General features: G+C 33.8%; 1 protein-coding gene across 4 annotated transcripts in view; it reads right to left on the bottom strand.

Annotated features, from left to right (window-relative positions):
- The window catches only part of LOC145323664 (uncharacterized), a 15,280-nt gene extending 1,794 nt beyond the window's left edge, over positions 1–13,486 (bottom strand). For all 4 annotated transcript variants that reach the window (XR_013881052.1, XR_013881051.1, XR_013881053.1 and 1 more), the window contains exons 1-19: positions 13,194–13,486; positions 12,616–12,670; positions 12,034–12,098; positions 10,465–10,600; positions 9,840–9,905; positions 9,041–9,119; positions 7,678–7,994; positions 7,089–7,189; positions 6,392–6,460; positions 5,878–5,980; positions 5,105–5,211; positions 3,620–3,694; positions 3,205–3,275; positions 2,602–2,703; positions 2,110–2,224; positions 1,685–1,860; positions 1,264–1,354; positions 678–878; positions 116–223 (exon numbers count right to left, since the gene is read on the bottom strand). Coding sequence is in view for 1 of the 4 variants with exons in the window: in XM_080166084.1 (XP_080022210.1) it covers positions 116–223; positions 678–878; positions 1,264–1,354; positions 1,685–1,860; positions 2,110–2,224; positions 2,602–2,703; positions 3,205–3,275; positions 3,620–3,694; positions 5,105–5,211; positions 5,878–5,980; positions 6,392–6,460; positions 7,089–7,189; positions 7,678–7,994; positions 9,041–9,119; positions 9,840–9,905; positions 10,465–10,600; positions 12,034–12,098; positions 12,616–12,670; positions 13,194–13,238 (2,082 nt within the window). In the remaining 3 variants the exon portion in view is untranslated. The remainder of the gene's footprint in view (positions 1–115; positions 224–677; positions 879–1,263; positions 1,355–1,684; positions 1,861–2,109; positions 2,225–2,601; positions 2,704–3,204; positions 3,276–3,619; positions 3,695–5,104; positions 5,212–5,877; positions 5,981–6,391; positions 6,461–7,088; positions 7,190–7,677; positions 7,995–9,040; positions 9,120–9,839; positions 9,906–10,464; positions 10,601–12,033; positions 12,099–12,615; positions 12,671–13,193) is intronic.

The raw sequence follows: 13,486 nt of genomic DNA, 5'->3' as shown, positions 1-13,486 counted from the left end.
CTTTGTTTCCTCCTTGCGTACTATTATGCGTTTAGTATAAAATAACATACATTTATTTATTGACATACAGACGGATCCTAATGATTAAAAGGCTGCGCCACTAACAAAGCAATACCTGAATGAAAACAATGGGTTGGTCCTTCGGATCTTCATCCATGATATTAGCTGGCAATATAAAATCTGCTTCGTCTTCCAACTTTGGCAAGGAGAGTATACGATCAGTCTAAATAAAAGACATATAAAATTATATTTGAACTATCCAATATTAAAAAGAAATAAAAGTTTTTTAGTGTATGAAGCTAATGATCTATGACATGGTTAGTCCGAGTGAACTTTGCTTCGTAGAGCTGCTTTGTATATCTTAAGGTCATTTGTATTTCCTTTCAGTCTGAAGTCACAAATATTATAAATTGGCATTGGAAAAATATAACATTGGATAACCTTTATGGAGTTTACTTAACGGCATCAAAGCGGTAGTAAAATGTAACATATCAAAAGTTTTAGCCTTAGGATTTACTAAAAGTCAGTTATTTTGGGGGATAATAATATCCTAATTCTGTATTTTCCCTCAGAGTGCCTTTAACCTAACCTTAAGTAATAACAAAACGAACCCACCTTACTTATTTCAAAATATGCACATTGAGGGAAACCGCCAATATTTTGTAAAAAATTCTCACCTGATCAACTAGAAGGTATTCTTTGCTTCTGCCAATAGCTGCAGCCGAGGTCATAGCCGTGGAAATCCTGTCCGTTGCCACAGACGGCGTACAGCTGCTGCTGCTGGCGCTGGTTACAGTTATCGATGTTGAGGTGATGTGTTCGAATATGGAGTTGTCTGACTTTGATGATGTTAGATGTAACGTAGTCTCTTCCTCGACCTGAAAAATGAACATTAAACATGATTAAACAAAATATCTTCTCTTTCAGACATAAAAACTATAAACAGTCTACTAATATTCTAATACTTGAATCAATTTTTTTTTTAAATCCAATAAAAATGGGTAGGCAAGAAATCCAGAATTTCATAAAGTCAAACCTACTTCCTACATAGTTACATGATACTACTTACTGAAACGGCTGAATATAAATCAAAAAATAATATTTTGATTTGGTGGAAAATTAAGTTAAATACTTTTTCAACAATGCATTAATAAACTACTTAACCTTTAATCGAATATACTGCTACTATATCAAGATTATGAAAAGGTGACAATATTGAAATAGTCCACATTAAACGCAGGTATACAGAACGATAAAACTCACCAATTTGTGATTGTTTGCCAAGGCAGCGGCCGCATCCACAATTTTCCCTCCGTGTTCATCGTTTCCGTGTTTAACCAAGTCACTACGTTTCCTAGATTAGATTCATAAATTCAGAATAGTAGCGAAGCTCCTATACAATTAGGGTAGATCAGTGAATGCGATGTTTTCCCGAAATATTGTCTAGCGAACAAAGAAACCTACACTTATTATTTAATTAAATTGAAATTAAGAGCGGGTTTTATGCTCAACTAGGCACAAACTTTATCTTTAATTTTTTTTCACAAAAAATAAGTTGCTGCATAGGAATATAACATTAGTGTCCTTACATTTTGACAGAAAGATTTGTATTTAGAAGTACATTTGCACAATAAGAAACCTGCTATACTACGTATTAGATAAACAATCAAGACTTAAAACTTACTGGAATGTTCTATCACAAAGGCCGCAGGCAAACGGATCCTCATTAGGATGCGACTTCATGTGCCTCTTCAGGTGGTTGCTGGACACAAATCCTTCCTCGCACAGCCTACACGAGTAAGGACGTTCTCCTGTGTGCATGCGTCGGTGTACAGCTAGATGCGAGGCGTGACCGAATCCCTTAATATTAATAATATACCCATTATCAAAACATAGGAGATTGTGAGTTCGAATATTATCCCAATCAAATCTAAGCTAGTTCCAAGTATGAAAATCAGATAATTCAGGACAAAAATATCCGGAATAAAGGAGTATCTCTCTGGTATCTCCTATGTTTTATATGCGCTTTAAATTTCGTTGGATTAAAAAAACTTTCATTAAATCTTGTCCAAATGTCCAAAATTGACTATTAATAAAATGTCCATGTACCTTTAGGCAGTAATCACAGATGTAAGGTTTATCATTCTGATGTTTCTTGACATGGAGCCATAAAGATCCTCGGTTGGCAAAGCTTTTTGGACATTGGCTACAGCTGTATGGCTTACTGAAGAAAACAAATAATTGTAACATTACAATATATGTATATCATAAAAATTATAAATATGATGAACAAACTAGGTACAGAAATGTGGACCATGGAAAAAAAACTAAGTAGTGGGTTTCGTCGTATTTTCACAGTAGCTTTGATAGGTTATTTAAGGTTGGGTTAGGTAACTGATTTTCTTCTTTTTCTTTCCATGGTCCAAAAATTTAACAGATGCCATTGCCCAGTGTATTATTTATAAATTGTTTGGTTAAAATTAACAGTGTATAAAATTTTACAATGCAGAGTTTAAACTAAAGTGCTTATTACTGTTGATTTGCATCAATTTATGATCCATTATCTTATCCCTTAAGATCCCTAAAAATTAGTACAATTACCTTCCAGTATGAATATGTTGATGTTCTTCCAGCAATTTAAAATTATTGAACCCCTTGCCACAGTGAGAACATTGGTAGGAAAATTCCCCGGTATGACGACTCCTAAATAATAAAAAAAATCAGAATCCCAATTTAAAATTCGTGAAAATCTATAATTACAGCTTCTACTCATTTAATAAAACCACCTATAATTTGACAGTTATATCAGAATTCGGATTTAATTTTGTGAAAAGTGCCACAGATTTCAATACTACCAAGACTAGGTACGTCCATTGCACCAATCGAGGAAAAGAAGTGCTTTCCCAAAAAGTGCATATCAAGCACTGAACACTGAACAGACCTCTACCCGCCTAGTTTTCAAATGAATCGAGTTTCACCTATGCCTAACCCCTGCTGCGGGCCTAACTAGTGCACAATAAAACCTTAGGTACCTAACAAGCGAAAAAACTACCATTCCCCCCTATTTTCAATATTTTCCAAAAATAAGGGATATGGTTTCAGTACTCATAAGACACTTTAAGGGATATTTACGTAAAAGGTCTATTAACATCTAGGCGTAGTAATGTCTTATTAAGAAGGTGCGCTACTCAAAAAAGAACTCACTTGTGAAATTGTAATGTCTGAGAGGATTGAAAACATTCTCCACATTCGTCGCATTCTAAAGGAACTCGAGCCTAAAATAAAAGAAAGTCTTTTAATATAATTCACCAAGTTAAAAGTTTTAACAATCTGATAGCGTTAGTTGAAATGATGTGGGCGCCCTTAGGCAGCTGTTTGGTATAAGGTCACAGGGGAGTATATTCTGCAAAAGATTCATTTTTTCCCCTGCCGCAATTTTTTTTGATTTTTTCCCCTCCTGTGTGTGTGTATGTAGCCATTGGACACCTGCCACATTATAATCTCTATATAATTAGGTGAAAAGCCTTAAAAAGTTATGCTAGTATATAAGATAGGGTGCTTAACTCGTAAAAAAAGCAGCTTTAAATTTCAAGTGTTCTGCTAAAAAGATCATGCTCACCTTATGGACTGTGTTTTCATGTTTAGTTCTGGACTGTTTCGAGCTGAACACTTGGCTACAATCACTACACTCGTACTAAAATATAAATAAAAATTTTAATTCCATGTGGTTTATGCACGCAAAAACGTGTTTTTACTTCCACAAGGACACGATGGCCAGAGACTATGTAAAAATATACCCACAACCCATTTCTTACCCACTTCCATTTAGTTATAGCACAATACAAAATTTACGCCACACATTAGTAGATAGTTAAAAGGACTCTCCACAGAAAAATCAACTTTAGATTTTTGAAAATCTAACCTGAAATTATTATTCTCTGTTCAATTTTAGGCATTTTTTTGTTTTTGTGGCATCGCGATCGAAGCCCTTTGAAATTTTTTACCTCCTTTAAGTGAATTCTCCCGCCATTTAATTTGTGCTGCTTTAGTGATTTTTAGCTTCTATTTTTGCCGCCGTTGCCGCATTCATCGCCCTTCTCCGCCGCTACTCCGCTGTACGTCGCTTTTTAATACATGCTCCCCTCTCCCTTGTTCAGAAATTAAATGGAGGCTGGGGGTGTTGTGTATAGCTACGTACGCAATGTATAGCGGAGTAGCGGCGGAGAAGGGCGATGAATGCGGCAACTGCGGCAAAAGATGGTTATATTTGGCGGAGGCGAACACAAAATGGAGGCGGCAGGATTGTCCAGTCAAGGAAGAGGATAAATCGTAGAGCGGCCGGTTGCAATGGAGCAAATGTTCTTTAGCGGCGAACACATATTGAGTGGAGGAAAGTGTAGTATATATTTTTATAGCGGCAGTACAAATAGGCGGCGGACAAAATTTTCAAAGGGCTTCGATCGCGATGCCACAAAAACAAAAAATGCCTAAAATTGAACAGAGAATAATAGTTTCAGGTTAGATTTTCAAAAATCCAAAGTTGATTTTTCTGTGGAGAGTCCTTTTAAGTGTTGGAAAGTATTGAGGAGGTTAGGAGGCAGCTTTTCATTCTAATAAAGGTCTTTTTTTCAGGGTTTCGGATACGCATTGATTGTAAGCGGATCCGGATCCTTCACAATAAAAATAAAATCACCAAATTTTTCAAAAAATTTTATTCTTTAATTCGAAGTCAAAACTACTTTTAATTTTCAAGTCTGAGCCTAAACCTTAAAGATTGGCTCTCATCAAGAGAATGTCTGAGATTTTATATAAATTTAGGTAGATTTTTCCATTTTTCCCGCATTTTTTTTGGACTCAAAAATATGCGGATCCGGATCCGAAACCCTGCTTTTTTTAATTCTGAAAAATTGACATTTCGTCACAAAAACGGTTATTAGAGCTCGTGGAAAGAAAAAGGAGGAGGTAGGTTGTGATCGCTTTTGATTGGATGCGTACTTAAACTTTTACGGATTTTTATCACAGCCTACCTACCCCTTTCTTAATTACGAATCAATTTCCCTCAGATTTTAATGCATTTTTTGTTAAGTAAAATTTATCTCCAAACCTGTGTTTGATTGGATGAAGGATGTTCGGACTTCTTATGTGCTTCCAGGAGACTTTTAGTTTTGAGCATTAAGCCACAGACTATACACGGATGACCTTTTCTATATCCTAAAGCATAAATAAATACAATCAATGTGCCAGTATTGCGAATATAAAGAGCTAGAATTGTCCTAATGATCATTTAGAAATGTCAATAAAGGTAATGCATTCCTAAAAAGGGCAGAAAGAACATCACAAAGGGGGGGGGGAGTGTATTGTGCTAAAATTCCGTTAAGGTGTGAGTTTTAAGGTTTAAAAACTGTAGAATGATAATATTTACTATATATAAATTTTTACGTCTGTGGTTCTATTCAATAAGGAATACATATATTTAGTGAATATTAATGTTCTACTACTGATTTTAAGCCTTAAAACTTACACCTCTACGGAATTTTAGCTTAGCCTACCTCCCCCTTTTTATCAAAATTCATATTTCTTTCCAACTAGAACGAAAACCTCTAGTGATACTAAAGAAAAAGAGGAAGGGGATTAAGTCGACTTAATGTAATGGAGAACCATATCAATGAACCAACCAATTAAAATTCCTTAAAAGTCCCCAAAGTTATTAAGCCAACCAATAAGAAAACTTTATTATGATACTTTGGGGACTAGTGTAATGAACAGCCAAATATCCACTCCCTCCCAGGTATCAGTTCGGCGGTAAGCCAGCTCCTTGGCTGAACACAGACAGACATCCTGATGCGCTTACTTGAGGAAATGTTTAAAAGAGCCTACCTTTAACTTTCATACACATATCACAGAAGTTTTTATCTTTGTTTTTCTTAGATTTTGAAGATTTTAATTTCTCTCCGCAGCTTAAACACCCTTCCAGATTTTCCTAACAATAAAAATCAAATCAAACAAGTAATATTTTACTATCTTATTTATGACCTGTATTAGGTAGGTAGGTAGTAAATTATAATAGTAAACCATTAAGACCTATCGGGAAAACAATTTGCAGGCAAGTTTTCAGTTTGTCCAGGGCAGGTTTTGCGCCTTCGACCCCTCGGGGCTTACAAAACTCAGGCTCTGACAAAACTGGTTTAATCTTTTTCATTTCAATGTCCGCGGAAAGCTGTATACCTACTGGTACTGTGATGGTACCAAAAAAACTGAAAAATTCGCTCAAATTTTTTATTGCTTTTACTTTTCCTTTAAATTCTAAAATACGAAAAATTAGGTCGATCAAACCTCTTGGGACTAAGCCCCTAGAGACTATGGGCGAAGCCGCTAGTAATACTATACATACCTTTCCAATACTGATTTTATCCATGTGGTGTAATCTTGAGGGATCTATGCTACTCGTTACTGCAAGATCCTAAGAGATAAATCAAATAAGTTAATAATGAAAGAAGGATGAGAACATCTATAAGTAGAGAAGTACAAAGATATATGTAATATGTATGGTTAAATGGACAGAGTAAATTGTAACTTATAAAGCAGATATTACGAACAGTGATCCCAAAAATTAGGGAAAGGAAGTATATGGAAAAAAAACAAGAAACCTTTATTAAGATACAGGGGTGTATAATTATATTATACATGGGATCCCCGGCTCAGGGGGGGGGGGGAATAAAAAATAAGTGGTTGGAGGGGAAAATATGTAAAATTAATAAAACATTTTTTCCATAGCCCCCCCCCCCTCCTTGGTGAGAAAAAAAACTAAAAAAATGTGTGGTAGGAGGGATAAAATAGATAAAATATATTTCTTTAAATTTTTCGATTTTCCCCCCTACTTGGTGAGAAAAAACTAGGGGTGGAAAAATAAAAAAATTGTAGCCGGGGAAAAAAATTTATTCTTGTGCAGAATATACACCCCTGTAAAGATATTCAAAGCTATATAAACACAGTCTCTCATTCGTTGTCTAGTTAGTTTAATCTTTTTATCAATTTTAATCTACTAAACGGGTAATTTTGTTATCTTTAAAAAAATCTACAATTCTTACCGAATGCTTAGCAGGTTGTCTAATCGTCATATCCAGGTGAACGTCTTGTCCCCCTGTATCCAAACTATCAGATGGTAGCTGGAACTCGTCCGTTTCCACAACTGAACAACAAGGTTACAATTAAGATTTATAGCAGTGGCTGCTATGCTATTCAGCCAATTAATTTCAATTGAAAATGCCGCAAAATTTAATATTTTGTTGAGTAAAACTTGTTTATTTTTCTCGTAACTGAAAAGGGGTGGGTAAGAAGGGGGAGAGAAAAAGAGATGGGGGTTGTGGGGGAAATTTTCCTTTAAAATTGTTTGTCAGGATCACATTACCTTTCCCCTGTATTTATAAGGCTAAGCATAATATGTACAATCGGCTAGTGGGTGAAAGTGTGAGGAAGGTGGGAACTTAAGCCTCTTTTTTTTCAATTTTATTTTTATGGGGGTATTTCTTTTCTAGTTGTTTAAACCTTTCCGGGACAGAAGAGAAACTCAACCATATAGGAGTTGAGCTTTTAAAAGAAGTAAGCGAGATCCTTGACTAAACACATACAAACTTATTATACCTGATTTAAATACAAAACATTATTACAATATCTTACCCGAAGAAGGGCTGCGGGGTTCATCTTCTAACGTTTCTGCTAAGATTTGTAATTTAGTCTTCTTATAAAACACATTGTTACTACTACTACCATCAGTCATATGTCCACCCGGGGGATCAGATACTTCAGAATTAACATTGGACTGGTTCAAAGAGGACGAATTAGGTTGGTCCAAATTGTCATCTTCATCCCGGACATTTAGGATACTTATGGGTATTCTGAATTCAAGCAGTTCTGGCAGTTTGGCGGATTTTTTCTTCACCACCCACTCCATGTATTTGGTTTTCAGTGTTGATATGTACTCGTGGATTTGAGCCCTAAATATATTTAAGTTATTAGAACGTAATTTGGGACAATAACCGTTTCCATATCTTAGCTGAGGAAAGTTCTTAAATAATAAAATTGCTGGTACCAAGGAAGGACGGAGATAGATATTAAAAATTTAAATTGGGAAACAAACTAGGAGTGACCACCACTAATTTTTATCTACAGAAGGGATATTCTGCATAGATATCTTAATTGGAAGTCTTATTCCCTAAGATCCTTCCATGTTATCCATGCGACATTATTTAACCCCCATTGGGCCATTACCCTAAAAATAACACATTTACGCACGAAAAAAGGGAGAAAAAAGCAATGGAATAGGGGGAAAAAATGTAAAGATTAGGATAAAAGTCCAACAGACCGACAAGCATATTTGTTGAATGGCTTTGTAATTTCAAAGGTCAAAGGCCGCTATCTTATATGTAATTCTCACAGTGCAGTTGACTAATGAGGGAAGTAATTTTTTCCTTGTTGAAAAGTTTAGAAAGACGTCACTAGACATTTCTCTAGTTAACACACTTGTATGTACTTTTTACAGGGTGCGCGTAGCATTTTGGACAACTTTTGCGCTAATATGGCCTCGGAAAAGACTACACAAATAGGATCTTTAGTAAATGCATTTTAAAGCAGTGTTAACAATCTTAATTCAAGCGCAAGGGTTTTGTATTTTTAGAGTCAGCACCCCCCCTCCCCTCAAATGCTTTGATCACCCTGTAAGTATATTCTTACATATAATATGCACATGCAGGGATAGTGATACAGTTATTTGTTTTTGCTTTAAATTGTCGAGAATTAGGAAAATAGTTTATTAAGTATCCCCCCATCCCTCCCAACCCCTTCCATTTAAAAGGTCAATTTTAAGTAATGAATGTCAGCAAAAGAAGACTAATTTTGTAAGCCATAGCATAAAAGAAGCTTATGCGCCTTAAAAAGGAACTTAAAAGTCCACAAAATTTCCTCTTATTTCCCCATTTGTCTGACTAAGCCAGAAGATTATTATTAACAAGGAAGAAAGAATCCAATAGTGATAGTTTAGTACCTTAATTTTAGTATACCATCAAGAAGAAGGAAGCAGTCAACACAAACATAACCTGAATCAGGATCAGTCTCCGTACATTCTAAAATAGTGTAAACATGAATGAACACGAAATCTACAGCTTCTGAAGATTTAAACTGTCTCAAATATGAGGGTTTTTTTACAGCCCAGTAAGTAGTAACTAACAATTTAAAGGGATAGTTTCACGAAATGCATTTGAACTTAATTTAGTGAACCGCATATTTTATTCTGGTTAAATGGTTAAACTACATTTATATGGCATATATTTGAAAATATTTCAATTTTCTACCACATAGTTTTTGAAATATCAAGACTTGAAAATCGTCTTTTTAAATTGCATATATCACAAAAAGACAATTTTCAGGTCTTGATATTTTAAAAACTACGTGGTAGAAAATTGATTTTTTTTCAAATATATGCTATTTAAATGTAGTTTACCCCATTAACTAAGAAAAAATATGCGGTTCACTAAATTAAGTTCAAATGCATTTCGTGAAACTACCCCTTTGACTTTATGACTGCTAATTTATCAAGGCTTGAAGTACTTCAGGGAAAGAAACATTTTTAAACACTATTGTGTGAACTCCCTCTAAGACATCACAGGGGTGTATATTCTGCACAGTTCACAAGAATAATTTTTTCCCCGGCGGCAAAATACTCAGTTGATAAATATTAAGTGCAAACTGTTTTAGATCGACTGGCGGTGCATTACATTATGATTTTACGCTAGAGTTTATGCGGTCTCAAAAGGGCACTATTCAAAAAAGAAACTTCGTTAAACCTGATTGGTCTCTCATAACTGGAATAATCTCCTCTACAACACTCTGGATTGAACGGCTGTCTTCACCTACACACAAAAACATGGATTATTTTCTTAGTAAAATAATATCAATAGTATATTATAATATTATAAGAATAAATAACAAACATTTCATTAGAATCCACAGATCCAACGTATGTTATTATTTAGACTCTTAGGTCAGGAGAAAGTTTGAAGAAATAGACTTATTTCATTATTAGGAATTTTTACAATAAGATTAATATTTCATGAGAAATACACGATAATCAGCCCTTTAAGCAATGATCTAAAGGGATAAGACAATGGCCGATAAATTTATGTGCTTCACCAATGATGATAAACAAAATTGCCCCTTTTGTAGATTACAATTAGAAGGTCAAACTTTGGACAGTCAACTTAATGAATCAACCACTCAAATTAACTTAAAGTCCCCAAAGTTGTTTAGCCAACGAATAAGAAGTTATATAAAACTGTGGGGACTAGTGTAAAAAACGGTATAATGTTCCCTCCCTCCATGCTTTTAAGTTAAAATTCTTTTCATATGAAGTATAATTAGACAATACTACATTTTTAGGACTAAATAAAAGTTCCTCTTTAACTGACTCACCAGGAATATCAATAAGAGTATTGATATCAATCATGCCATTATTGGTTGTCTCAACATTAAAATTTCTACCACAAATCAAGCACAGACTCAGGTTGGCAAGATTCATCTCATCACTGGCCAGTGTCTCAAGATTCAACTGAAAAAGATATTAATTTGGCTATTTTAAATTAATAAGTATTATTTTTATTTAACAGTTCAGTATCTGCCACATTTCTTTTGTATACTGTGTAGTTCTCAAGAAGTGTAAGAAAACAATCAACTATCATAATTTTTAAGGAATTGTCGACGGAAGCGTAATCTTTTTAATTCCTTAAATTTGTAGGCATTAGCTTTAAAAAATTTCATACCCGCGTTCTTTCTACTAGCTAAAAACATTCTAGAATTCTTTTTTTTAAATAGACAAAACTCATAGAAACTTTTATGACATCTGCAATGTTTAACTTCTATTATAACACAGTGGCCCTAGCGTATCTTTTGTTTGTAAATCTTGACCTTAACAGTTGAAACCGTCATAACTTTTTTATTTTTAGGAGTTATGACTTAATTTTTCCTTTTTCGAAATGGGATTACATGTATTTTCAGGGTGCCGGAGCCGTATAATTTTGATGCGGCTCCGGCTCCGGCTCCTACCTTAAAATTAATATAACAATTTTTTTTCATTATTGAATTTGATAAAATAAAATAAATAATATAAAATATTTTGCTTTAATTTGATTAAAGCTATATAAAAGTAGAAGGATGTGTGTCTATTTGTTAAGTAACAATAGTTTTTCAGTTTTTTATATGGAAATAGACCATTGCCAAATTATAATATTACTTTAAAAAATCATTTTTAGCTAGTCCGGAGCCGGAGCCGTTTTTAACGAAAAATACGGCTCCGGATCCGGCCCCGGCTCCACCAAACATGTTGCTGCTCAACGCAGGGAGGGAGAAATTCAGACACATTGCTCAAAATTTGAAAATTTGAAGTGCAAGTAATACTCGAGTTGCATGAAATCTAAAATATGTTTTGAAAAGGTCTTAAAAATGTCTAAAACATTTGGTTTAAATTTTGAAAATATTGCCCTCCCCCAAGCCGCCAGGGGGGAAAAACCGAAACGGTGAGAAAAAGTATGCCTCATACGGGGTGAAATGGGGTGAACTTCCCACGGATTAAATCGGATGAAATTTTGCACACTCATTATTAAGCATGTCTTGTTACCGCGTTTTGCTGCGTATAAAGGTAGCACTATTAAAAATTAAATATTAATTTATTTTTTATAAAAAAAACAATAAATAAGGCCATAAATAAATTATTTATGCCAAAAAAATTATTAATTTATCTTAAATAAGACCAAAGATATGATGTTTTTAACACCTACTAAAAGGATTAATTTTGTCGGGATTTGGGCGATATATCGCTTTGACTAAAGTTGTTTACAAAAGATACACTACACTACGCTGCAGGGCCACAGTGATAAGCAACCCTTTAATTGCACTACCTTGGATTCCAATTTCTAAGCTCCTGATATGGCAGCAATAGTAAGTTTTTATATGATAACAAATAAATTAGCTTTTTGATTTACTTACATTTGAAAAGTTATCTGTAGAAACTGATAAAGGCTCCTTGTCCCCCAATTTTGTTGGCGACGCTTCTAAACAAAAAAAATCAATTAAAATAATTAAATGTAAGGAAAGATATCTTAATATTCACATATAAACTAATCTATCCCGCTACTTATCTAACATTTAATATGAGCATATATAAAACATTGGATTGCTTAGGTATCTAGGTAGTTCTTAATAAAATGAATTTTTGATTAAAAATATATAATACATAAGTTAAATAAAAATGGAGGAAAGATTTTCTCGTTTTCATTCGAAACTGATTAATATCCGGTGGATTAGAACCGGTTCTCATCCATACGAAAAAAAAACTACATATGTCTTACATCGAATTATCCCCAGTTTTCTACGAATATGAAAATGTACAATCATTATATTGAAAGCTAGTATTATAAACCTTGCCTTCGGCATCTCGGGGCTAACAAAAACAGGTTTAAATCTTATAATTGTACATTATACATCCGCGGAAAGATGTAATACAATGCGAAAATAGCCATTCTTTGAAGTTTAATTTCCTTCCAAAGTGCCAAATAAAATTGTGCAAACCTGGTTGATCATGATCTTCAGACTGTTCTATGGCCGTCAACAAGGATAAAATTCCCTAAATCAAATAATTTAATAAATATATAGAACAGGTTAAATATAAAGAAAACCACAAAGGCTTTAATTACAAATTATAATACGAATAAAATTACGAGGTAAAATACGTTCATATTATATGGAAGTAAATCATACTATTATTCAAACAAATGAATTAAAATTTACAGATTAAACTTCGAAGATCTTCAATAATTAAAATTAAGTAGGTAATAACTGAATTCATATAATCTAAAGAAATCAAAGGTCCTAAGAGTAGCTTATTTTAACCCTAGTTATTGGCCTGCAAGGGCAAGTAGCAAAAAAACTTTAGGATTTTAATAGACTTCTCTGAAAAGCACAAAAAACATACACAAAGATCTTTAGCTTCTTACTTTGTTTATAGGCTTCTATTTAATCTTTAAAAAGCATATTAAAATAATATTTTAGCTTATAATTAAAGATAATTCGTTCTAAATTAAGAATTATTACCTAATTATACATAAATTTATCTCTTTCATGATTAATAATGACAAAATTTTATTTACCTTGTTATCAGCCGGGATAGTATAGTTCCCAAGTTGTGCGTCCATTTTCAGTTATTATTACAAACTTAAAAACTACACTTTCTCATCAAATCATAACAAAAACAGAAAATCTTCATTTTTCATGCCATAAAACTGCTTTAAAAAGCATAATTTTCATTATTTTTACGCTAAAAATTTAATTTTTGGCTATCATTGTATTTTGCTAAGTGTCTGTCGGTGTTCTCATCGTGTGTTCTTAATTCAGACCGCACTGTGCAGAGCGCATGCGTCCAACTGTGGGCCATGGTTGCCAA

This window comes from Acartia tonsa, chromosome 7 (assembly GCF_053477335.1).
Source record: "Acartia tonsa isolate MP-2025a chromosome 7, ASM5347733v1, whole genome shotgun sequence".
NCBI lineage: Eukaryota > Metazoa > Arthropoda > Copepoda > Calanoida > Acartiidae > Acartia > Acartia tonsa.
This window is presented reverse-complemented; position numbering and strand designations above follow the sequence as displayed.